The following is a 26,133-nucleotide window of genomic DNA, read 5'->3' as shown; positions in this document are numbered from 1 at the left end:
GGTTCCACATGTATAAGAGCATTACAAGAACTCCACCTTTCATAAATATATTGCATGACAAAAGTTTTGCAATCAATGCATTGACCTAACCATTTTATCACATGGTAAGCCTTGTAAGTACCTGTTAAGCTATGAATAGTAAATGTATACTTAACCTGCTATGCAGTAATAGGTGATGCAGTGTAGGCACTATTTTTGTAGGTCGATATTATTGACCTTGATATAGTGTCATGCAATCTGAATGAGTAAATTAAATCCAAGTATTTAACATTAATGTTAAAAAATAACGCCACAACTGATAAAAACAGGATCAATACCCAGTAGGATTTTAGAGTTGGTGTAGAATAATAAAAGTAAAGTAAAGGGAATAGTAAAGTCAGTGGCAGTAGAAAAATGTTCTAGAGACTATTTCAGTATGGATGGAAATGTTACCTTGGATAAGACTGTGAGCAAGGCCAAGCTCAAAGGGGAACTACTCTTGATGTGGTAGAACTCGGGCAAAGTTGTCTCCTCCACTTCCTAGAAGCAATGCCAATAACTGGTCAGAATCCCTATTGTGAGCATATTTCACTACTGGACTCTCTCGGGAATTTGCACTTACTTCAGAAACTGTATGATTTTCCATCATCACTTAACTCTAAATCAGCCTATAACACTGGATTCATAATACTATTATTTGAAGTGCCATTTGGCTAGAGTCAGAGTCTAGAGTACCCTTTACCCTGAACTCCAGGTAATAGATTAGGCAACCTCGGTTGGGAGATTAGCTTACTCTTTTGAGTTATTCGCCCAGTTTGGGCACTGTCCCCTTTACATTTGATACATACTCTTTTCGAGACTGAAAACTTCTGCAGACCAAGTAATTTGATTTGCAGTGCATCAGTCACGTATGGGATAGCATCCCTATTTATTTCATAATTCAGATACTTGGGTCCACAGCCCTTTTATGGCCGCAACCCCTATTTCACGAGCCAAGGGTTATAAATTGGAAATTATTTAACATGGAACATCGGCTGCTTTGAAGAAAAAAATAAAGCTATTCTTCCCAGTTTAGGAATGTGACTTGCAGGAAAGGTGATCTACTTTCCCTTTCAGGCCACCAGTCCTATGTCCATAGCAAATCTCAAGGGTTTGCAAAAGGCAAACTGTCTAATTAATTATTAATTCAGGTAATATTCAATCTCTCTGACGGGCGTATTGCAAAAGGTCACATAAGTACATAGGTCACATTGAAAAATGACAAGCAGGTCGCAAAAATGTGTGTGCAATTTGTACCCATTATTTTGAATCTGCCTTGTACGAACACCATACCCTTAATCTCTTACGAAGTATTACCGTACTCATGTTATGATACTACTGATATAGCCCGTAAACGTTTTCAATATTGTACATCAAAGGACTGGAAAGTTTACCTGCAAAACACAGTGAACTGATAAAATATAGAGAAGGACTACTAGCTTAATTTCCTTAAATGTAAGTTTTCCCTTGAGCATTTCCTCCTAATGCTTATACTGAAATTATTGATTTCTTACCTGGATAGGTACTATCACCTTGAACGACTGGGCAACTGCACTGGAGTCTGTCTTGAAGTTGGGGCTACCATGGCGGATGTTGAGACCACAGCTGGTCACAGGCCGCAGCATTGTTGATGGGTTGCTGAAATACAAGTCCTGGTTTGATGAACTAACTGTACAACAACCAATACGAGAGGTAACTGGCTTCCACTGCATTCATCATAACACTACTGTACAAAGATGTATTTGATGTGATTGTGAGTTCTGACTGAGTAATGAAATCTCTTAGTAATCAAAAACTTTAAAAAACCATGACTATAAGAAGTTCACCTCCCTTGTTTCTCTGGGGTTGGAGTTGTGGTCGCATCAACAGCTATGATGAGGTGTCAAGCAATGTTGGTTGAAGGCAAGTTCTGGAACGTCTAGAAATGTAGGCCACTGATCTCTTGTAACCAGGGGTCCTTGTAATTATCTACATTATAAAAAAAACTTTTGAAACTCAAAATTATCTATGATGGATATATTCTTCTACCGCCAGGTCCTTGTATTTAAATATGGAGTGTTTGGTCGATCTTCTGGATAAGTTCATCTGCAGTTCCGCAAATGTTACTTACCTATGGTAGTGTTTTTTCTGGTAGATACTCTAACTGCAGAGTCCTACCATAGGATATTCCCCAAGTGTCAGACTGGATCCAGAAAGTTTTGAGCACTACCTCTGCATGCCAGTAGGTGGCGACAGTCATCTCCCCTTTGGCTTTGCCTGCCTTCGAAGTGGTGTTGCACTGCCCATATAAGCGCCACCAGGCATGCTGGCAGTTTCTTTCATGACTATTTTCATGCCAAAAGCCGGAAGCCACATAAAAACCAATGTGTGACCAGTGTGCAGATTTTAATTAAATTGGTGTAAAGAGCCCATTTCACAGAGTAGGGAAAGATGGGAAGCTAATTGAGAAATCTGCAGTTAGATAGCCTCACTACCAGAAAAAGCATTACCCAACATAAGTAACACGTTCTTCTGATAGAGACTTCTAAATACAAATTCCTCACCTAAGAATAGATACCCAAGCAATACCTCCCAGGAGGTAGGTCTGCGAACAGGCTCAAACCAGAAAATCCTTGCAGACTGTGTGGGCAAAATGCCTGTCTTCACAGACCTAGCTGTTCAAGCAGTAGTGCGCAGTGAACTGTGGAGTAATGCCCACTTAGTGGCTTGGCAGTTGTCCTGGACTGGTACCCTGCATGCCAACACAGTAGAAGCAGTCTAGGCCCTCGTGTAATGGGCCAGTCAGCCCTCAGGAAGCATAGCAGATCCTAATGCAGAGTACAGTCCATTGAGTGATGGTCAGCTTCTGCACAACCTTGCCACTTTTCGCTCCAGTGAACCAGATGAAGAGCTAATCAGCCACCCAATGGTCTATAGTGCAATCAGTGTAAAGCAAAAGAGCTCTCTTCAGGTCCAGTCGATGGAGTCTCTTCTCTTCCTCGGAGGGATGATGCAGGGCAAAATAGGTGGGCAGAGGGATTATCTGACCTGTGTGGAAGGGGGTGACAACCTTCAACAGAAAGAAGGCATACGTCCAAAGAACCAGTTTCACAGAGGAAAATTTAGTGTAATGTGGGTTAACTGACAGAGCTTGAAGCTTGCTGACCCTCCTGGCAAATGTTTTGCCCACCAAGATCAAGAGAGTCAAGAGTTGCAAAGGACAGCTGTGTAGTTGCTGAAAGGAAGAACACATCAGAAACATCAGTACCAGACTGAGGTCCCATTGGGGCATCACAAAAGAGGTAGTGCTTTAAACCTTTCAGGAAACAAAAGGGTGACTTGAACAGGGAAAGCTGGTCCAGCAACCACAGGAAAGCTGAAATGGCAAACAAGTAACCTTTAACAGTGCCCCAGGTTTGGCCTTGCTGGGCTAAAGGTAAACCAAAAAAACAACACCTCTGACTGTGGTGCAGGAAGGGGTATCAGGAGAAAGGTGTATAGGAGCACCAACATCCACTCTAAACAGAATACGCCGCTGATCGAGAGTAGCTTCGGAAACTTCAACACAAAAGTGCGGACTTTGCGTGTTCTCACTGGTGGCGAACAGATAAAGCCAATGTTCTCCACATTCTTGGAAGAGGCCTTGTGGATCCGCAAGGCATTGACTGTTGAGTTTGCCTGCCTGTCATGGTGCTCCAGCCTAGTCCAGAGGTGCAGAGCCTCCTGAAACAGGAGGCATTACTCCACCCGCCCTGTTTGTTGGCGGTGGTGTTACTCATGAACACCTGAACCAGCCTCTCTTTGATGGATGGAAGGTAGGCTTTCAGTGCCAAGCAGGTCTCTCTCAGCTCCAGAAGACTGATATGAAGCTGATATTCCATTAATGACCAGAGTCTTGTGACCTCCACCTCCCCAAGATGGCCGCCCCAACCCAGAATTTCTGCATTATTCACCACTATCATCTCTGGGTGGGGAAGAGAGAGAGAGATCTGCTGGTGGCCCAATTGCTGTTCATCAGCTCCAATGCAGATTTTTTACATTCTCCCTTGAAATCTGGACCAGAGCAGAGGGGTTCCTATGGTGCTGTGCCTACTGGGACTACAGATCCCACTGCAGGACCCACATTTGCTATTTGGCATGCTCTACTAGCAGGAAGCATGAGGCCATCAGACCCAACAGCCTCAGAGTCAGCCTCATCAATATCCAGTACTGAGTCTGAAACATCAGGATCATAGCCTGAATATCCTGGACACTCCACTTCCAAAGGAAGGCATGAAACGGCACTGTATCCAGAATGTCTCTAATAAAAGAGTGTCTGAGAAGGAGTCAGGTATGACTTCAATAGGTCTATAGTAAACCCCAGCAAGTGCAAAATGTTTGCAAGAGTCTGGAGGTGAGTAATGAGTGCCTGGGTGAGCCCACCTTCAGCAGCCAGTAGTTGAGGTAAGGGAAGGCTAGAACCCACCAACCTCCGAAGATGAGCTGCAAACACAATGATCACTTTTATGATCATCCAATTGGTGCTGGTGAGGCCACAGTGGAGAACAGTGAACAAAAAATGCTTGTAGCCCACTGTGAGCCTCAGGTAATGCCTGTGGGCTTGCATGACGGAGATGTGAAAATAAGAGTGCTGCAAATACAACACTACCATCCTGTCTCCAGGCAGGCAAGATCTGAGCCAGGGTGAGCATTTTGAATTTCTCTTTGTACATAAAGGCATTGAGGGGGTGCAGATCTAGGATAGGAAAAATACCTTCATTCTTTTTCTGCACAAGAATGTACTGGGAGTAGCAACCATGACCTACTTCTGGTACAGGCACCCTTTGGATGCAAAAGCCTGCCCTTCCTGACAGAGCAAGAAGAGGTGATCTTTCATCAGCTATTCTTGGGTTTGTGACAAAGATGGAGTGATTTCCATGAATGGCAGGACATACCCCTTCCAAACAATCTGAAGCATGCACTTGTCGCAAGTAATTGCAGACCACTGGGGCAGGTGATGCCTCATACTGCCACCAATGGGATGGCTCTGCTGGATGGCGGTGTACTAAAAAGGCTTACAGGCCACGGCTGCCAGAGGGGTGGAGGAGTGGACAACTCACTTGGCCTGGCTCCTGCACCTTTAATGGGATCTGCAACCCCATCCAAAAAAGGATTAGGCAGCTTGTTGTACCGTTGGGTACAGCTGGTATAGCGGGTGCCCATAACTGCCCAAACTACATCCTTGGTAGGGGAGAAAGGACTGCTGCTGAGACTGGTCAGACAGTGAAAGCACAAGAATTCTGGCAATTACCTGGCTCTCTTGAAAGTACTCACGCCCAAAGTCAGCTTTAAAATGGGCAGAAACCATCAAAGGGCATCTCGATCAGGGACATCTGGATATCCCCGAGAACCCAGTGTACCACAACCAGGCATGATGACACAGTGCCACGCATGGCTTCTACGGTAGCAGTCATGTCCATCCTGCACCTGATGGTGAACTTTGTTGTATCCTAGCCATCCACAAGCGTTTAGGTGAGAATGACGTGGCTCTCTTCTGGGAACATGGGGAGAAGCTATGCAACTGAGTTCCACAATGCATGGAAGTAATGGCCCAAAAAGCATGCAGTGTTCATCAACTGCAAGGCTAGGCTGGTGGAAGAAAAAATATGCTTTCCAAAGGTGTCCAGCCTCTAGGATTTCCTGTGTCCAGTGGTTTGGAGGGGAATGTCTTTGGGTTGACCTTAGAGGTTGAGGCCTGCACAACCAGAATCTCAGGGGAGAAGTGTGCGGAGAGGAAGGCTGGGTCTCCGAGGGGCAGGAGAATGGTGTCAGGCAATTAAACAGTGACTAGGAGCCCCTATGCAATTTTTGGCACATGGTGTCGGAGTTGGATTCTTGCTCCTAGATGAGACTGCTGGCTTAGGGATGACAGCACTATTATTCATAGGTGACTAGGCCAATCCTACAACAAGTCGCAACTGTCGCCCAACCCTCCCGGCTCACAAACAGTACCTCACCAAAAACCCAAACAATAAAAGGTGATTTCTGGCCACCTTAATGCATCGACTCTAGAATGCAGCATCTCAGGGGAGTCGTGGTAGAACTGAAGTGATCCTTTTCTCATGTTGGCAAGAAGTCTCAGTCACACACAGACAATAAAGGAGATGAAGTAAAGTGTTCAATAGTTTTATTAAAAAGACTGCAATCTACTGTAAAACTCATAAGCTGCAATGATTAGGATAATGAAAAAAGGAAGAAGCAGAGTAGTAAAGATGAGAGTTGTAAATACAAACCCCCCAATCATCTTGCAATAAACATGAAATGTAAAATATCCCTAAAGCCCCAGCATGGAGAACCTATTCTCTAACCTAACGATAGCTAGGTGTGCTATACCTAGTCTGCCAGTACCATGTCCATGAGAAGTGCACCCCAACCCTTGTTACCTTGAAATGAGGCCTTTAGGTCAGACTCCATGGGGACACGAAGGCTGGGTCTGCATCAAGGCAAAGTGTAGTATAGATAGCATCAATGGCATCTGGTGAGCATCCCTCTGATAACCATGTCTCTGTGAGATGTATTTATACAGATTTTGTAGGACCCCTGACGCAGGCATGTTCACAAACAATAGATAACGGGGAGTGCTTGGGGCAGCAATTATATAAACAATTCCCCCCAAAAGTACTTTATGTTCCTGTCACTCATAAGTGGAAAAGGTACATGGTGTTAAAATCTACGTATCTTACTTATCTTTGACGCTGATAGTGGCGCCTTCACAGAGTGGTACTGATAATGTAAAATCAAAACATTTCACTAACTATAAACATAGCAGCCATTTTGAAAGAAATAATTAAATAAATAGGCTAAGACAGAGCAAGCTAACTAGGTTAAAAAAGTAAGTAGGTGGTGGGGGCACAGGCCTTCCAGCCAGAAGGCTAAGCTAAACTCCTGATTTGCTTTAAAATTAAATAGGAACCACTACAAGGGCCCCAAAAGGGCATTGGTGAGGACTTCATTCAGGGGTGCAAGGGCTCAGTCGAGCCTGCTCCTCAGTGAAGCACCTCAGTCAAGATGTTGAACTTGGCCTTGACAAAAAGGCCATCTGCAGGTCAAGGTCCTCTGCTGCTATAGTGGCATAGGATGTGCCTTCCTCTGAGACCAGGCCCGGAGGGGAAAGAATGCCACAGTCTGGGGAAGTGTGCAAACCACTGGCATCACTCAGCTCCTTGTACTCGTTTTCAGCTTGATTAGGGTCCTCCTTCATAGGATCAAACCATTCCTCCTGATCCCTCCCTTTGGGGAGGAATAGACTATCAAGTACCAGGAAGTCCAGGGGGTAGTAGGGCCTGGACGGCACCAACATCAAAGTTGAATGGCGGGAGGGTGGTGCAGAATTGGAGCTGGGGGTAATAATAGGCTTGTCGTTGAGCAGTGCACAGACACCACCAGAAAGGAGGGTGCCAGGGTGGAGGAAGGCACCAATGGCAACATCGGTCCAGATCCAATGGCAGATGCGGAGGGCCCGGCTGGCACTGGGGACAGAACCGTGGGTGGTAACCCACCTGGGGCACCTTGCATCTCCTCCATGGAGCCCGAAGGCAAACCAGAGGAAGTCAGTAGCCTAAAGATGGTGTTCATTGAATTGTAGAACTCTTTTAATTGGGCATGCATTGCTCTGGCTCTGGGGAACTAAGGGTAGCATGGAGCGGGCCCTGATGCTACCTCCTCAGGTGGAGTGCGGGAGCGGAGCCTAGAAGCACAGCATTTGAATAGAGAAGCAGAACACTTCGAATTACCCTACTTGTAGGAAGACATCTTAGCACACGAAGACAATCGTCACCAGAAATGGTTCCAAGAATGGCCCAAGATCTACCTTGGGAATAGGACCAAGAACAGTGCAGAGCCTTCTTCTGCAGGCCCACCAGAAGCTTCATCCCCCACTCGCAAATCACCTTGGGGTGCATTGACTTGGAACATGGAATGGAATTGTGACTTGACCCCAGGCACAAACCAAATGTGAATCAGACACACATCTGCCAGAGACATTCCCCACAAGATTGAAACCCTGTAGGTTTCATGTGGAACCGGTCCCTTCCACACTGGTTTCAATAGTTAAAAAATAGTTGACAAAATGGTAGAAAAAGATAGTTACAAAAATAACTGAGGTAGCTCTCTGGAAATGCACTGTAGGTGTGTGAATTAATTAAGTGATGTCAGTGCAATGGGGCGGTGCTTATGTGGGCACTACAAAGTCACTTCCAGCATGAAACCAATTAAATCTACCTAGTGGCTTGCAAAGATACTGCAAAAAAATTTACAGATCCGGTCTGATGCATGAGTAATATTCTAAAGTGAGGAATCTGCAGCTAGAAGACTCTATCAGAAATGTATAATTGGTATTTTGTCTTTTGCAACTTTTATTTAGAAACAGCGACTAATTGTATTTCATGAGACAAGGCAGTGGAATCTGAAGTTATTCTTTCCAATTTCTTCCTCTAACTATAATACACTATAAACATAGGCTAGCTCTACTGCGTAGGAAATTTATCAAAGAATAAATGTAATAAAATACATTATTTTTGCCATGGGGCACCACTGTTTTTTTATGACTGGTTTTGCTGGATTTAGGACTCTGTACCCCATGCCACTACTAAACCGAAGTATAGCACTTTTGTTTTCCCTGAAAATATGTAGTTTGGATTTATCTAACAGGGTCATTATTCTTTCCTGTAAGGCCACTTTTGATGGTGCAAAAAATGTACCTGTGGCATTGGAGTTAAATGTCATAAACCTGCAGTGCACATTTACACGAGACACATATGAAGAAAATAAATGACTAACAGGAGCACCACTGTGCTTTAGCTGGGTTGCAGTTTGAAAGCACAGCAGTGTCATATGGCAGGAAAAAGTGTCTTTGCCACATCGGGAAATCTACTTTTATATTTTGGATCAGTCACCTCCAAAGAGTGGCTTGTAAGTTCACACTGAGTGCTCAATATATGACAACATTGTTTTACTACATATTGGGAATCGTATGTGTTAGGCCTGTCAGCCTTGGGGTGGCCTACCCCACAGCTTTCTGCTTTTCTCCTCCATTTTTCTGACCTCATTTTATGCTGGTATTAGGACCCTGGGTACGTTACCACTGATAACCAATGCTAAATTGCATGTTCTTTCTTCTCTAAAACATGGTAATATTGGCTTATCCACAAGTCCCTAGTGCCCTGTGCCCAGGTCCTGTAAATTAAATGCTACTAGTGGACCTACAGTGCTGATTGTGACACCAATTGAAGTAGCCCTTTAAAAATTTCTCAGGCCTGCCATTGCAGAGAGTCTGTGTGTGCAGTTTATATTGCCATTTCGACCTGGCAAATTAATATTTTGCCAGCCCAAACCTTCCTTTTTAATACATTTGATTCAGCCCTAGTGTAGGTCCTGGACAGACCAAAGGGCAGGGTGCAATGCAATTAAAAAGTAGGATATGTACCTTTAGTGTTACATGTCCAGTGGTGAAAAACTCTTAAATTCATTTTATCACCTCTGTAAGGCCTATATCTCCCATAGGATAACATTGGAGTTACCCCATTACCTTTTATAAGCATGATTTCCAAATGGGAAAAGATAACTCCCTCTGTTTGGTGTCTCTGGAAATACAATTTAAAATCCAAACTTATGGTGAAGTCAGATTTGAAATTACAGTTTTGAAAATGCCTCTTTGAGAAAGTTGGTATTTTGCCTTAGCCATTTGGGGCCAGATGTAGCAAAGGATTTGCACGTCGCAAACTGCGAAAATCGCCGTTTGCGAGGCGCAAATGCCTCTTTGCAATGCAGAAATGCATATTGCGAGTCGGGACCGACTCGCAATATGCATTTCAGAATCGCAAATAGGAAGGGGTGTTCCTTTCCTATTTGCGATTCGGAGTGGTATGCAATACCATTTGCGACCGCATATGTGGTCGCAAATGGTGTCGCAGTTACCATCCACTTCAAGTGGATGGTAACCCACTTCCAAATTGGAAGGGGTCCCCATGGGACCCCTTCCAGTTTGTGAATGGACCCAAAACAATTTTTTCGTTGTGGTGTGTTTCCATTGTTTTACTGTTTGAAGTGTTGCACAAATACTTTACACATTGCCTCTAAGTTACGCCTGACTGTCCTGTCCCAGGCTAACAACACCCCAGCCAACCAACATCCCAACTGCTTACAGTATAAATTTGTTTTCACTTTGTAGATAAAGCTGCATTTACCATTTTTGCTTCGCCACATGGAAAAAGGCTAGAAAAATGAATCAAAGTTATTTTTCACTTAGTTTCAAGAATTCAATTGAATAGTGACAATAGATTTTTGTTAACCTTAGTGAAAAGTAACCGTAAGGCAGTGCACTTTGGGGTACCTGAGAGAAAACTGATTTAGAATCAATTTGCTTTTCAAGCCTACTTCAGAACCTCATTACACATTATTGGCTGTGTGCCCACTCCCAGAGGACAATGGTTTGGACTCTGGGCCTTGGACAATAGGGTGAAGTCAACAACTCATCCCTTAACAGGGATTAGCTATCTGAGAGGGAGGCAGGTAAAATTAGCAGAACAAAGGACAGCCTTAACACTTCTCTTGACTTAATGGTCATAAATAGGGCTGGCAGGAACTGCTCTTATTGATTGTCAGAACCATCCTAGACTTTCTGGCTTACACTACAGTAGGAGAAAAAAACAGTTTGGATCCTGACAGAAGTGAAGACACCTTATAATTAGAGGAGTGGCTAGGGGAGGAAAAGAGCTCTTCCAGATAGAGGATGATGAACAGCATTTTAAATTTAAGGCATCTGGGAATTGTTCCAGTAGACCAAGAGAGGAACTGTTGAAAAATAAGATATGTGTATTGGGAGAGAATAGTCTAGATTGCATAATACCACACAGGTTATAATCAGTCAGTTCAAAACACTGACCTGCTTCTAGAACATAGCAATAAAAATAAACAAGAGCTGCCCAGTAGACCTCTTGCAAAACGTTGGGCATACAATAGTTAACAACAACATTTAAGTGAGGTGTATTTTGTGTTCAGATAGCGCTTCTTGAGGGGTGTTTAAGATACAGAAATTATGCACAAATTCTTCTAAATAAAACATAGAACATAATCACATGTAATAAGAAGAAATCCAATGTCTGCACATTATCATAATTCCAATTTCTTCACCTTGACTTTGAATAAACTCATTGCCCTCCCCTTCACAGTTTCCCAATGGGTTACCCAGGGGACAACACTAAAACTAATTCAATTTCATACTTACAGTTGTGACTCACATTTTGTAACTTATCCATTCCCAAGTCAATTCTACCCTCCAAATTACATAAAATATTACCTGGATCACAATACCAATTTCTCTCTGTACATTTAACTTCTCTCTCGATATACGAAAAAAACTGTCTTCTGTGCAGTTATTTCCTGTAAACAATAAATTTGCAGCCCATTCATTTCTCTATACACGATTTTCCTCAAACAATTTTAAAAGGGCAAGTATAGTGTTCACTTACTTCAGTTTAAAGTAATCAATTTTCAATTATAGGACACTGGAAAAGTTTCACAGACTCCAAGTCACATCTGAGGAAAATATAATATGCAGCGTAGTTATTCCCAAGACTCCAAATTCCCTTTCCAGTAATGTTTCTAAGGTTTAAAACCAATGTCTTACCCAAACTCACCTACTAAACTCAAACGGTAATTCCTGTTAATTTCCCAAATATGAATTCTTCCTCTTTCCTGATCTCCCCATGATACTGGCTTCTAAAAAATAATACATCCTAAGAGGCAGGTTTATGAAAGGTGGCACTGCACAATGTGAAGCGCCACTTTTCTTGCGCCCCCACTAACGCCACAATGGTAGCGCCGTATTTAAAATACGTGGCACCATGGCGGTAGCTAGGGTGACTAGCAACATAATTTTTTACACTAGTCCGGTGCTTTGCAGCCTTAGCATAAAAAAATATTCCACTAAACCTGCAAAGCACCCAGATGCCCATTGTAATCAATGAGAGCCTCTTTTTAATGCCTGCACTTAGGAGGTGTTAAAAATGCTGATAAAAATGGTGCAAAGAAGTCTCATAGATTCCTTTGTGCAATTCTTACAGTCTCCCCCCCCCCCCCCCCCCCCCCCAGTGCTGGAATGCCTCCCTTGCATACATTATGTCTGGCGTAGGCATAATGGGACCAAGGGGATACAAAGTGGCGCAATGCAAGCATTGCGCCACTTTGTAAATATGGTGCAGCATTTTTCCCCTTCAGATGCCACATTAGTATAACAAAATTGATGCTAATGTGGTGTTGGAACAGTGCAAGGCCAGCATAAATTTGGCCCTAAATTTCTGACTCACACATTATGCTTTTATAGAAATGAGAGTATATTCCAACTACTCTTACCCCTACAACACCATTTGGTATTGCTGTCATAATATTGTACTTTACAACTTATTACCTCTTCAAAATATACCTGATCCCTCATGTTATATTTAATTGTCCATCCTTCAAGTGATCTACACTACGTCATCTGAAAAAAAAAAATTACTTCAGTCCGCCCATCATTTCTCCCTTCTCCTAAAATCTCACTACCCCTCTCTGTACGCTTTGCACACCCAATTCCACTTTTCATTAGATCATTGGAGCTCAACTCGGTTTCTTCCTTTCGCCTTCACACTCTGCATAGTACGCCATTACTACTTCCTACAGCAAGCCCGGCTACTCATCCTCGCACATCCTGTGTATATGTTTAGCACACTGCAACCCTCCTTCCCTTTGAAGCCTTAAAGCTCAACTTAGTCCTTTTCCTTGACCTTCACTATAATACATTGTATTTACTATGGAATGCATCAGTACCCCTTCTTTTAGCCAGCCGAGCTGTTCATTCCCGCACTTCCCCGGTGCGCTCTGCCTCACTATGGCCCATCTTCTCGCCACCTACTAGATCGCATTCCCCGCTTCTCGCTTCTATTTACATTGATTTCGCTTATAATATACGTGGCTTTCCAGCATCCTCATCTCAGAACCCACTGACATCCCTCAAATCGCAACAGGCCCACTAAACCATGTCTTCTAATCTTACTTGGTAGCTTGCAGATGGCAATTTTGTGTTTATCTCAGTAGTGTTAATTATATATATATATCATATATATATGTATGCTTTGCAGAGTGCTGTAGTGCTGATTGGAGGCTGCTGGGAAGAAGGGTGGAGGAGAAGCCTCAATGTTCTATTGTCTCGCAATCTGTGCAGTGTTGCCAGATTGGGCGATTTCCCGCACAATTGGGTGACATTTTTCCCATTTGTGTGGGAAAAAACACCCCAGGCGGGCTTGACAAAATTGGGCGATACTTGCCCCTATGTGCGCAAAATTTAGTAAATCGGTGGCGCACACAGACACCTTGCCAAAATGAATGCAGGTTCTGTGGCTCCGTCGTTAACTCAAGCACTTTGAGCACCGTCAATTCGTAGCGTGAACACCGGCCCTTGTTCATTTTTTAGGCCTTCCCCTGTGTGATTTTGACCAATGTGGTCTCGAGGGGGGGGGGGGGAACTATAATTTTTTATTGATTGCCTTGCGGTGTGGGCGGGCCTTACCTCATGCAGCCCTAGTGCTGTGGAGTTTGAGGGAGGCGGAGACCGTGCTGAGATGACTCATTGACAGGTAACACACTAAGCCTGCCTGCCACTGTCAGCCTCTGCGGCAGCGTGGGCTGCGCCTGTGCGGGCCGCGGCACAGACAGTGGCGGCAGCGGCCTGTCAATGTCAGCCAGGCAGCGCTGCGCAGTGAAATTATTGGATGGGTGGGTGGGAACACACGACGTCGCGACAACTCACGTCACGTGCGTCACTCTCCGACTCTGATGCAAGTGAGAGTCCGTGTGGTGTTGTGTCTGACGGTGAGTCGTGAGTCGTCGTATGTGAGCATGGAAATTGTTTGGGCAGAGGACCAATTGACGGGCCTGCCAAAAATTATTGGCCTGCCCCTTGGCATTATTTAAAATGCTGGCTGCGACGCGCTGTCTCTCACTGGCTGTGCACGTGCCACATGGTGGTGTCTTGTGTGTGTGTGGGTGGCTCTTCTCTTGGGCCCCCGCCGTGAGCCTCAGCCTGCACACGTGTGGTGCTGGCCCCCCCTGGAAAAGTCTCTTCTCGAATTGATGCCAGCCCAGCCTCAGATTGCGAGATTGGGGCCCGAGAGAGGGGAGACACCCCCTTGACCCCTTCCTTTTGTGTAGGCGCTACCTACGACCCCTACCTACACTGATGTGGAACCGGTTGGTGCGCAGCTGCGGAAGACAAAGTAAGTGTACCTCAATTTGTGCCTTTGTGACGTGTGAGTAGATGTATTCCTTATTTTTAATATTCAGGGGCTAGTTGTGGATTGAGAGTGCATAGGATGCAAAGCATGGCAGGATTGAATAAGAATGAGTGGCATCCAGGGTGGCATAGCTAGTTCTTAATTTGTAAATAAAAATGTGCTGGTGTCCAAAGCTCTCCTCTTAAACATGCGGCTGCTGCAATTAAATGTGCAAACACGGAATACTAGGGCAGCGTAATCCTGAAGCCATGTTGGGCCTCTTTAGTCCATTTTAAGCCAGTAACTGCCATTTCACCTCACTCCTGCAGCTTTCTGCTCTCTCCCTTTCTGATGCTTTTTTTCATTTTTGCATTCCTCCATCTTTCCCATATGTGTCTTTTGCTTGCAGTAAATGCTTGAGGCAGGAAAAAAGAGTGCTGTCCCTCAAAAATAAGTGCCGGTGCTCTGCACCGGAAACAACAAGCACAAATTAAGCACTGGATGGAATCACATGAAGGTTGGTGATGACAGAGTTATTGTTTTCAACTCATAATGCAAGGGGGTTACCAGCTGAGTTGTGCAGTGCGTGCTTTGCAGGACAGTGAAATAAAACTAAATCATTCAGTTTGGGTATTACTCAAACCATTTTATCTGGAACCATTTTGCACGTTTGGTAGCAGTCTATCTTGCACTGCCAGTAATGCAAGTTTAACCTAATGACTTACATTTGCACAACACACAATTCTCCATTGCAGCACCGAAGATTTCATTCTGTGGCTTTTTGGTTACACACAGACCTTTCAGTGCATAAACTAATGGAGGTTTTATAATATACAGTGATTAACTTACATTTTTTATTTTTTAGTTTAAGGCATGAGTTGTGTGCGTGGCTACCTGAAAGAGAATATTTTGGTTTTTTTTGCCACACATATAACCCCACCCCATTGCATGCAGCATCACTGTTCCCATACTTTTTTCAATGCACTTTGAGCTGTGTGCTCAGCTGATTTATTCATTTATTTCACTCCAGTTGCAGGCAGTGCAAGCACAAATGTGGTCTCATTGGCTGAGCTAAGCGAAATGAGGGTACATGGTCAGTGCTCAGCCTCACTGCATGGTTCTGTTCGTGATCTTAGTGCCTAAATTATTTACATCACTTGTCATGCTCTGCTCAACGTAGCCATTGCTTGCATTTGACACAAAACACTAGCCTTTACCAATAATTTAAGTTTAGGTTCATGGAGTTTGGGTCACAGTATTCTGGCCTCTGGTAGGAATTTGCAGAAAGCTGTCTATCGCCTCACACAAACAGCCTTTTTCACCTGAAACAAGGATGTATTTTTCTGCAGGGCCCTGTTAACCTCCAAAGTCCAGGGTAGAGGTTGCCCGCTAATACAAGTGTAGGGGTAGTGCCTGAGTACGTCTAAAGGAGGCAAGAAATGAGTGAAATGCTGGTCTGCTGCCCATTTAATGAAAAGTCCAGAACGTAGAACAGTAGTAGAGCAGACTACAGATACACACTGGGAATGCTATATGGCTACATGTATTTCACCTTTATCTACCGTGTGCATCTGAACGGCAGTGAAAAGAACACAGGTTGTGCTTTGAATCCATTTGGTGGGGTGTTGATTATCGTAGGTTGTTGGTGGAGCTAATGTAGCAAATGTTACCTTTGCATGTTGGGGCTGACATTATATTGGGATTAACAGGACTTGAACTGTAAAATGCAAAGGGATTGGGTCTGCTTTACACAAACTTGAGTTTGGTATGAAACGTTGAGTAAGTATGAGGGGTAGTTCATTAAGATGTATTAATTTTTGCTGTTATCAGTGAGTTGCTCTTGCTTTATTATAAAACCAGTTTGAAAGCTAAAGCATACATCTTATTTAACCTTGAATATGAGGGAGTTGGCATCCTTTGGCTCATTCTTCATTTCAAAACATGACAAATCCAAAGAGTCAATTGTCTGCCCTGAAACAAATTACTTGCCCCAGCGCAGAGTCAACACCACTTTGTAGCTCCATTGAATTCACTGGTGTTGTACCCCAAAATAAGTAGATGACATCCTTGGACACTTAAAGTAGAGGTATGCTACAATAACCATTGGCAATTCTAGATAGTATTTTGTTATTGCTTCACAAATGATTATCAGTGAACTAGGGACAATGATTGCACTTTTTTTGCAGTTTCACATATTTGCTTACAATAGAAATTTGATTTATGCTTTAAAATGTTTGCTTCAGCCTACCATTGCATTATTTCAGTATTAAAAGTTTGGGCGACTTATTGGGCTGGGACCGGTTCATTTGGGCTTACTTTGGGCTGGTCGTTCGACAGCTTTGGGCTTTGGAAGGCTTTTAAAATGTGGCAACACTGAACCTGTGACCTGGGCGTTGTGTTCCCTGCCATCCGCCTGTGTCTCCCACCCGTCCATTGTCTGCTGCCTGCCAGTTTCCACCTCCTCCCATCGTTGACGAGGCGGTAGCAGGCGTGACTGGAGACAGGATTGGACCTGGACAGAACCTGCTGAGTCACTGTGGTGCAGCCAGGGGAGCTGCTCCGAAACTAGAGAAGCCCAAGTGGTAGGGAGCTGGGCCAGAGGTGCAAAGCGGCCCATGGAGGCCCCATGAAGCAAGAGGCACGAGGAGGCCTCAATAACTAAGCAGCAAGAGGCACGAGTGAGAATGGGCAAAGCACAGGCGAGTAGGCAGGGGGTTAACAGTTTTTTGTGGTGGTTGCGGTGAGGGTGGGCAGGAAGCTTAGCCTGCAGGCAGCCCGTACCGCACAGAGGTGGTTGGCATTAAACCAGCACAGCTTGTTCGTGCGAGGCTGCTCTGCCCTTGGCTGCCCCCCCCAGCTTCCAAGCCCCTCAAGAGCCCCGTATGTTTTTGTGCCTCTGTGCCCTTGACAACGTATGCCACGCTCCTGCTCCGCCACAACAATTGTCATTAAAATCCTCAATAGCTTCACAGTCTATAAGCTACACCACTAAGGTTTTCCTGCACATTATATTTGCAGCTACATCAGCACTCAGACTTCCATTATGTACTCAATACATTGAAGAAAGTTGAGTTGAGTGAAGCTTTTCAGTGTTTATTAGGCACTCGTGAGTGCAACGCAAGGGAGCCGAATAGCGAGCTCGTGCCCCTTCCCCTTAGGTCAGTGTACAATCCCTTGAGGGGAGGTGAGGCGGCACTATTACATTCAAGGACCATGTGGTCGGGTAAAGCAAGGAGAAAGTCTTTAATCACCCAAAGGTGCAAGAAGAGCAGACTGGGAGGTACCCCCTGTGGGACTAATGACCAATCCCTATCAGGTCAGGGGATTAGCCAGCAGTCTTCAAACACAAGTGCCATTACACCTCTGGCTTCTCTGACCCCAGCATTGGGTGCCACCTCTGCCAATCCTCAAAGCACAGATCTGCTTATGGCTCTTGGTCACGTTGCAATCACTCCCCCAGTATTTAGCAGGTGACTGGCTCCCCTGCTCCTCGTAAGTCAATCCTCCTAGCCTGTTTTAAAAAACTCCACACTGTTGATGGAGCTAAGGACAATGGTGTCTTTAACATAGGATACAAGAGTTTAACTTCTACAACAGCATTACAGAGCACCCAACGAGTGGGCCTCTGGCTTTTGACCGACCCCCCCCACCCCCCAAAGCCTCTTCCCCATGACACTTTTTCCTTTGGGACACCTCGATTCTGCTAGCAGTCAAGAGACTGAGGGCATGGACACTGACGTGTCAAAAACAAAGAATGTAGCTGCCACCCTGACCCCACCAGCTTCTAACCAGCTATCAGGTATGTTTGGGGGCAAAGCCTCACCAATAGGTATATCAAAGGACTATTTATCCAACGCCTAAGAAGTTGTTTTCTCTCCAACAAAGCCCTTTCAACAGAATGTGCAAGGCCTCCATCATACTGGCCCAACTCCCAACAGGATATGAGTATGGATCATACCACTAATCCAACTGTTGTGCAATTGACTCGAGCCCCAAAGGGCAGCATATTAGCCCTGTTACAAATGAAATCACTGATCCCAGGTGGCTCAGGCAATTCTTCACATGAATCTTATGGGAAGGAGCCTAAAGATCAATCTCTTTTGGACCTATTGTTTATCAACACAGAATCTGCGAAGATCCTGTGTGCCCAACCCAAAACTTCCCCTGACATCACAGCAGACCCTATTAGTCTAGTCTGGCCACAGTTTTTACAAACATTTCAATCAACTGTTTCTGCCTTAAATTATCACTTTGACCAAGTTGATGTGCAAGTTGACTTATTGAACATGTGGCTCGGATTGACTGCAAACTTGAGAATTTAAATAAATTGATCGTCAGAGCACAAGCAAAAACAAATCTGGTTCAATCAGTTTGCTGTTGCTCCCTGATCATAGAAAGCCTGTCTTCACTCCCAGCATTTTGTGGTACAGTTTGGTGGAAATCAAGTGGTCCCGGGTGGTTTGGGCCATCCTGAACAACTAGTGAGCGCGCCCCCCGCCACCCGTAGTGGCACAAATGAAAGGTAAAACTCTGGATGACTATTTCTTTTCCACCAAGGAATAAAAAAGTGTTAAGTTCAAACTGAACCCCCACAGAACTTCTAGGACAGTCAAACAAGGAGTCCCTGTTAGTCCAGCTTGCCCTCTGAACTGCACTTCAGGGGTATTGTCTCCAGACAAACTTCGGTGCCCCCATTATTCTAGCAGCACATGTGCTGGCTCCCCTGACCTGAAGTATCCTTGCTACCTCTCCCTCTTAGTAGGAGAGAAAAGAAAAGGCTTCATAAAAAACGGAACAAAAGAACAAGTCACTCTTCATCTGACGTTTGTAACCTGTTTCCAGGATTTATAAAGAAAAGCCAACAATCTGCTCAACCTAGCCTTCAGGAGCAGCAGCCTTCTGTAACATTGAGCTCGCTAACCGACCTAGTCCCAGTCAGACCAGACCAGCTGCAACAGCCAAGCAATATTGAACAGAGCCCATTGCCTGGTCACCCAGGCGCAGGTGAAGGAGTCTCAAAGAATCAACCACTCACGCTTCAAAGCAAAAGCAAAAATGAAAATGATAGTTGCCACTGTAAGCCTACAGGGGGATAGGCAGGCAACAGTTCAAGGTGTTTTAATTAAACAAACTGACATCTGTAAATCAGCTAACAACAACTCAACAAGACCTTGGTCTGTCACCTTGGAAGTGACACTAACTATGAATCAGGGCCGTGTGACCACCCAACAAGAGCTAATCCATTAAGCTAAGATCTCACACGTTGATTATCTGAAACAGGGTCAACAGGAACAAACAAGAGAGTTTCTAAAGGTGGATAAGAACTCTCCCAGAATTTCAGGCTTTCAACCAGACACAGCCCTGGAGTGCACAGCCACCAGGCTGCTGATCTGCCTGGAATATCGCGAGCAAGGATCCCACAACATTTTAAATAGAGGAAACATTTTGAGACTGCTAAAGGCAATTCCCGAGTTGAGTGATTTAGACTCGGGTGATATTGCCTCAATTGAATTTCTTCCCCCCGGGGTGCCCAAATCATGGAATCCACAGTGGTAACACTAGTCGCCTCTACCTTCAAATCAAATCAAATCAAATCATTAACATTTATAAAGCGCGCTACTCACCCGTGCGGGTCTCAAGGCGCTAGGGGGGAAAGGGGGGGTTATCGCTGCTCGAACAGCCAAGTCTTTAGGAGTCTCCGGAAAGCGGAGTGGTCCTGGGTGGTCCTGAGGCTGGTGGGGAGGGAGTTCCAGGTCTTGGCCGCCAGGAAGGAGAAGGATCTCCCACCCGCCGTGGAGCGGCGGGTGCGAGGGACGGCAGCAAGTGCGAGGCCAGCGGAGCGGAGGGGGCGGGTGGGGACGTAGAAGCTGAGGCGTCTGTTGAGGTATTCCGGTCCCTTGTTGTGGAGGGCTTTGTGTGCGTGGGTGAGAAGACGGAAGGTGATCCTTTTGCTGACTGGGAGCCAATGCAGGTGTCTCAGGTGTGCGGAGATGTGGCTGTTGCGGGGTACGTCGAGGATGAGGCGGGCCGAGGCGTTTTGGATGCGTTGCAGGCGGTTTTGGAGTTTGGCGGTGGTCCCGGCGTAGAGGGTGTTGCCGTAGTCCAGGCGACTCGTGACAAGGGCGTGGGTCACGGTTTTTCTGGTGTCGGCGGGGATCCAGCGGAAGATCTTGCGGAGCAAGCGGAGAGTGAGGAAGCAGGCGGAGGACACGGCGTTGACTTGCTTGGTCATGGTGAGAAGAGGGTCCAAGATGAAGCCGAGGTTGCGGGCGTGGTCTGCGGGGGTCGGTGCGGTGCCGAGGGCCGTGGGCCACCAGGAGTCGTCCCAGGCGGACGGGGTGTTGCCGAGGATGAGGACTTCCGTTTTTTCGGAGTTCAGCTTTAGGCGGCTGAGCCTCATCCAATCTGCGACGTCCTTCATACCCTCTTGTAGGTTGGTCTTGGCGCTGGCGGGGTCCTTGGTGAGGGAGAGTACAAGTTGGGTGTCGTCGGCGTAGGAGGTGATGATGATGTTGTGCTTGCGTACGATGTCGGCGAGGGGGCTCATGTAGACATTGAAGAGTGTCGGGCTGAGCGATGAGCCTTGAGGTACGCCGCAGATGATCTTGGTGGGTTCTGAGCGAAACGGAGGGAGGTAAACTCTTTGGGAGCGGTTAGCGAGGAAGGAGGCGATCCAGTCCAGGGCCTGGCCTTGGATCCCGGTGGAGCGTAGGCGGGTGATTAGGGTGCGGTGACAGACGGTGTCAAAGGCAGCCGAGAGGTCGAGGAGAATGAGGGCGACTGTTTCACCGTTGTCCATCAGGGTTCTGATGTCGTCTGTGACTGAGATGAGGGCGGTTTCCGTGCTGTGGTTGGTTCGGAATCCGGTTTGTGAGGGGTCGAGCAGGTTGTTGTCTTCCAGGAAGGTGGTCAGCTGTTTGTTGACGGTCTTTTCTATTACCTTGGCTGGGAAAGGTAGAAGAGAGATGGGGCGGAAGTTTTTCAGGTCGCTTGGGTCAGCCGTAGGTTTCTTTAGTAGGGCGTTGACTTCAGCGTGCTTCCAGCATTCGGGGAAGGTAGCAGAAGAAAAAGAAGAGTTGATGACGGTCTGGAGGTGCGGGGCGATGATGTCGTCGGCTTTGTTAAAGATGAAGTGCGGGCAGGGGTCCGAAGGGGCGCCGGAGTGGATAGAGTTCATGATGGATTTGGTTTCTTCCGTGTTGATGTGGGTCCAGTTGTTGAGGGTGATGTCCGGGGAAGCGGGTTCAGTGGTGTATGGTTGGGTCTGGTGTCCGAAGCTGTCGTGGAGGTCGCTGATCTTGCGATGGAAGAAAGTGGCGAGGGATTCGCACAAATCCTGTGAGGGCGTGACGGCGTTGGCGCTGGCGCTGGGGTTGGAGAACTCTTTGACGATGCTGAAGAGTTCTCTGCTGTTGTGGCTGTTTTTGTCTAGTCTGTCGGTGAAAAAGTTCCTTTTGGCAGTGCGGATCAGGTGGTGGTGTTCGCGTGTAGCGTTCTTGAGGGCGGTCATGTTGTCAGCGGTGTGGTCCTTGCGCCAGGCCTTCTCAAGGGCACGACAAGTTTTCTTTGATTCTTTGAGGGTGTCAGAGAACCAGAGAGGTTTTTTGGTGTTGGTCTGTCGATGCGTGCGTTTGAGGGGAGCAAGGTTGTCAGCGCAGTTGGAGATCCAGTTTGTGAGGTTGAGAGCTGCGTCGTTGGGGTCGGTGGTGAGGGTGGGTTGGTTGGCGGCGACAGCGGAGAAGAGTTGCTCTTCAGGGATCTTGTTCCACTGTCGATGAGGGATGGGTTGAGTGCGGAGGTGGGAGGTCTCGCGTCGGAATGTGAAGTGGACGCAGCTGTGGTCGGTCCAGTGTAGGGCAGAGGTGTGGCTGAAGAAGACGTGTTTGCTGGCGGAGAAGATAGGGTCGAGCGTGTGTCCGGCGATGTGGGTGGCGGTGTTCACCAGTTGTTTGAGGCCGAGGTTGGCGAGGTTGTCGAGCAGGGTGGTGGTGTTGGGGTCGTTGTTTTGTTCCAGATGGAAGTTGAGGTCGCCTAGGAGGATGTAGTCCGGTGAGGCGAGGGCGTGCGGGGAGATGAAGTCGGCGATGGCGTCGCTGAAAGAGGCGCGAGGTCCGGGAGGACGGTAGACGAGGGATCCTCTGAGGGTGGTCCTTGGGTCGGTGCGAATCTGAAAATGCAGGTGTTCAGCGGCGAGGGGGGGGTCTTCGGTGGAGGTGGTGACGCTGATGGAGTCTTTGAAGATGATGGCGACACCTCCTCCTACTTGGTGCAATCAATACTGGCCAGAGCAGAAATATTCTACTCACGGGGCATAAGGAACAGCCCCCTTGAGAGGCCTGGATATCCCATTCTGCTGACCCAATCACTAACTTCAAAAGTACTTCATGGGAAGAAACCATATTCAATTTTGAGAAACGCTCAGGGCAGCTCCATCACAAATAATAGTGAATGGAGGGTTTAGGTCAGTGAGCCCACAGGGACAATCTGGGACTGGCTGCCTAAAGCCTTACTCCATCAGCACTCCGATTGAACTATCCTTTGGGCGCCTCAGTGTCCCAGTTATGCGTTGATATCACGGTGCTTCTGGAACATCAATGGTATAGCTCAGAAAATATATTCTCCGAATTTAATCTTGTTTCTAAATTGTCATGAAATTACAGCATTACAGGAAACCAGGAAACCAGGGCTGAATCAAGTCATGCAAGAACATGCTACTTAGAGTTCTGGAAACCTGCCTTTAGAGAACATAAAAATGGCAGACCTAGAGTTGGGCTATCTATATCTATCGTGGTCAAATTAAAAAGGTGTATTACCCCAATTATACTTACGGAGAACTGATTGCAAGGTATCAAGATCAGGAACTGGAGATCAAAGCATGTCCTTTTTTTGGTGAATGTTTACATCTACCCAGGTGTAAAGGGAAAGAGGGGAAAGCTGAATAATTTCACACAAATTATGGGTGACTTAGCTAGTGATCACCCCCAAGCTGGCTGTCTAATTACAGGGGACTTCAATACAAATCGCTTTCAAAATGCCATTGAGGTCCTTGAGAGGCCCAACTTATGTAATCATCTGCTTGTTCCCGAACAATCCAAGCTGACAGGATGTCCTCGTAGTCTGTTGTGTGAATATGTGGTTTTACAGTTAAATATCATGGGCTACAAAGTCTTGCCTGCCGCAAGAGATCCCTCAGAATTGGAAGAGAACCAATGGGCAAACCTGCTCCTTCCTGGATTACATAATTTGCAACAGTATAATGTTCCCCTTCATCGAAAAATACTAGATGTATGACCTTTTGTTTTGTGACTTGCAATTTGCAATCCGTTTGGGAATTGCAAATTGCGAGTTGCAAACCAAATGTACAACCAGTGTTAAGTACACTGTTTGCGATTCCCAATGGGGTTGCAAATGACCTACCTCGTCAATATTCATGAGGTAGGTCACAATTTCCGACCCCATTGGGAATGGCTACACTCACTGGGATGGTGGCCTGCTGGGGACAGCAGACCACCATGTCTGTTACTGCCTTAAAGGAAAACGCGATGCATTTCAAACAAAAAAATGAAAAGTTTTCTTTTTCTTTTTTCAGAGTTGGCAATGGTCTGTGGAACCACTACCTACTCTGAAAAAATATTTTCGTTTCCATTCTCAAAGGAGAAGGGGTCCCTTGGGGGCCCCTTCCCATTTGCGAATGGGTTAACACCAATTTGAAATTGGGGTTAATTGCAATTGTTTTGTGACAGCATTCACAGTCACAAAACAATTATACGTACCATTCAGATTCGGTATTAGGAAGAGCCACCCTTAACACTCCCCTTCCTTATACTGAATTTCAAAACTCAAATTGCGATTCGGTAACAAGTTACCAAATCCCAGTTTGGGCTTTGTACATCCTAAAAAGCATTTTTCTAATCACGTACAGGACGATTCTATGAATCAACCCGTTTGCAACTAGAAAAGTGCTTTGTACAGGTGGCCCATATATGCTCACGGGCAGAGAGTGACCATAGCCCACAGATCACTGTTATAATGTCTAACCTACAACATCACACAGCGGCGAGAGCCGTAGGTAGAGGATCAAGCACTGAGACTTTTAATTGTATAAAATGGAGTGTCTGCACCTGTGATGTAGAAATGGCAGCATGTGTGGAACAACTGGATACTGAAGGTGCTGGTAATGAGTCCCTGATCGCAACACTGGCTAGTCTCATTACCCAATTGTGGACAAAATTTCAACAGCTAATCAGTCAGCAAGCTCCACCTAAACAAATTATCACCTCAACTGTGATTAAGGATTTAAAGAAAGCCTGTAATAAGGCTGCAAGGAAAATTCGCAAGAACCCAGGATCAAAGGATCTACCTATTACATTCAAGCAGGAACAAAAAGCTTTTAGGCAGGCCATCTATGAAGAAGAGAGTAAGCGCTCAGATCATTTCTGGACAAAGCTTGTATGTGCCAGTAAAGATCCCAACTCTAGGAATTTTTTGGCTTAAATCAACAAACAAGTGAACAGGTTGAGGGGCCTGGTCTGTGCAAACATTACAGAGGGGGAGTGGGCACTCTACTTGCTGACCATTTCTTCGCTAGTGAGTTGGAAAATAAACTTCTGCATAAGGGCATGCAGAGTTTAACTACAGTATCAACCAATTCTCCATCCCGAGATTCAGATTATTTGTATCCTCGGGCTAGGGCTATGTCACCCCTCTCGCATCGCTTACAGCATATTATATCTAAAGCAAAACAAGATGGGGCACCAGGCCTTATTGGTTTGCCTCAGGTGCTGTTTAAACAGGACACTACCTTCTGGGCTTGGGGTGTTCTATAATCCCTGAGTCATGGTACTGTGCTCCACTAAGGAGGCTCTAGGTCCGACCCAAGTAACTATTGGTTAATAGTGGTTCTCGACAACGAGGCCAAATATTACGCCAGCTTACTCCTCGAGAATCTGTGGTCATGGGTTGAGCAGAAGGGGCTAATTCAAACACACCAGACTAGGTTCAAGGCCAAATCTGGAATTCTAACCAATTTAATGGTGCTATCAATCCTGATGGACAAGGCAATTACATTGTGTTATATGCTGCACTGCTGCTTTGTGGACTTCAAGGCAGCATTCAACCAGGTCTCAAGGGGCTTTTTGTGGGCCAAACTACACAAATGGGGAATACCCTCTAAACTCTTGGAGGAAATAATCCAGTTGCATATTGACACCAGGGTCTGCATACAACAATCTGCCAAAACTACACCTTCCACTAGAGCATCTTGTTTTGTAGAAGAGAAGAGATCAGGGAGAGGGTCACTCTCTTCTTCCTGTCCTTCATATGTTGCCATGAGCAGGGTGAGATCAGCCCTGTCATAGTAGGGTTCCAGGCGATTGACATGGAGCACCCTAAGGGGACTCCTGGGAGTGCCTAAGTCAACTAAGTAGGTGACTTCACCCTTTTTCTCAACAATAATGTGGGGTCCACTCCATTTGTCTTGGAGTGCTCTTGGGGCCACAGGCTCCAAGACCCACACTTTCTGCCCTGGTTGGTACTGAATCAGAACAGCCTTCTGGTCGTGCCATTGCTTTTGGAGCTCTTCGCTGGCCTGAAGGTTTTTACTGGCCTTTTTCATGTACTCAGCCATCCTAGATCTTAGGCCAAGTACATAGTCCACTATGTCTTGCTTAGGAGCTTTTAAAGGTTGTTCCCAACCCTCCTTCACAAGTGTTAGAGGACCTCGTACAGGGTGTCCAAATAGGAGTTCAAAGGGGCTGAAGCCCACTCCTTTCTGGGGTACCTCCCTGTAAGCAAAAAGGAGGCAAGGTAACAGGACATCCCATCTCCTTCTGAGTTTTTCAGGGAGTCCCAT

The 26,133-nt window shown here is 45.9% G+C and overlaps 1 protein-coding gene across 1 annotated transcript in view; it reads left to right on the top strand.

Moving 5' to 3' along the window:
- The window catches only part of PPEF2 (protein phosphatase with EF-hand domain 2), a 376,295-nt gene that overhangs the window by 289,076 nt on the left and 61,086 nt on the right, over positions 1-26,133 (top strand). Inside the window, exon 16 of the mRNA XM_069236843.1 lies at positions 1,541-1,710. Within this exon, the coding sequence (XP_069092944.1) occupies positions 1,541-1,710 (170 nt within the window). The remainder of the gene's footprint in view (positions 1-1,540; positions 1,711-26,133) is intronic.

The sequence above is a fragment of the Pleurodeles waltl genome, chromosome 1_2 (assembly GCF_031143425.1).
Source record: "Pleurodeles waltl isolate 20211129_DDA chromosome 1_2, aPleWal1.hap1.20221129, whole genome shotgun sequence".
In the NCBI taxonomy this organism is placed as follows: domain Eukaryota; kingdom Metazoa; phylum Chordata; class Amphibia; order Caudata; family Salamandridae; genus Pleurodeles; species Pleurodeles waltl.
Note: the sequence above shows the minus strand (reverse complement) of the source record. Positions and strands in the feature narration are given on the sequence as shown.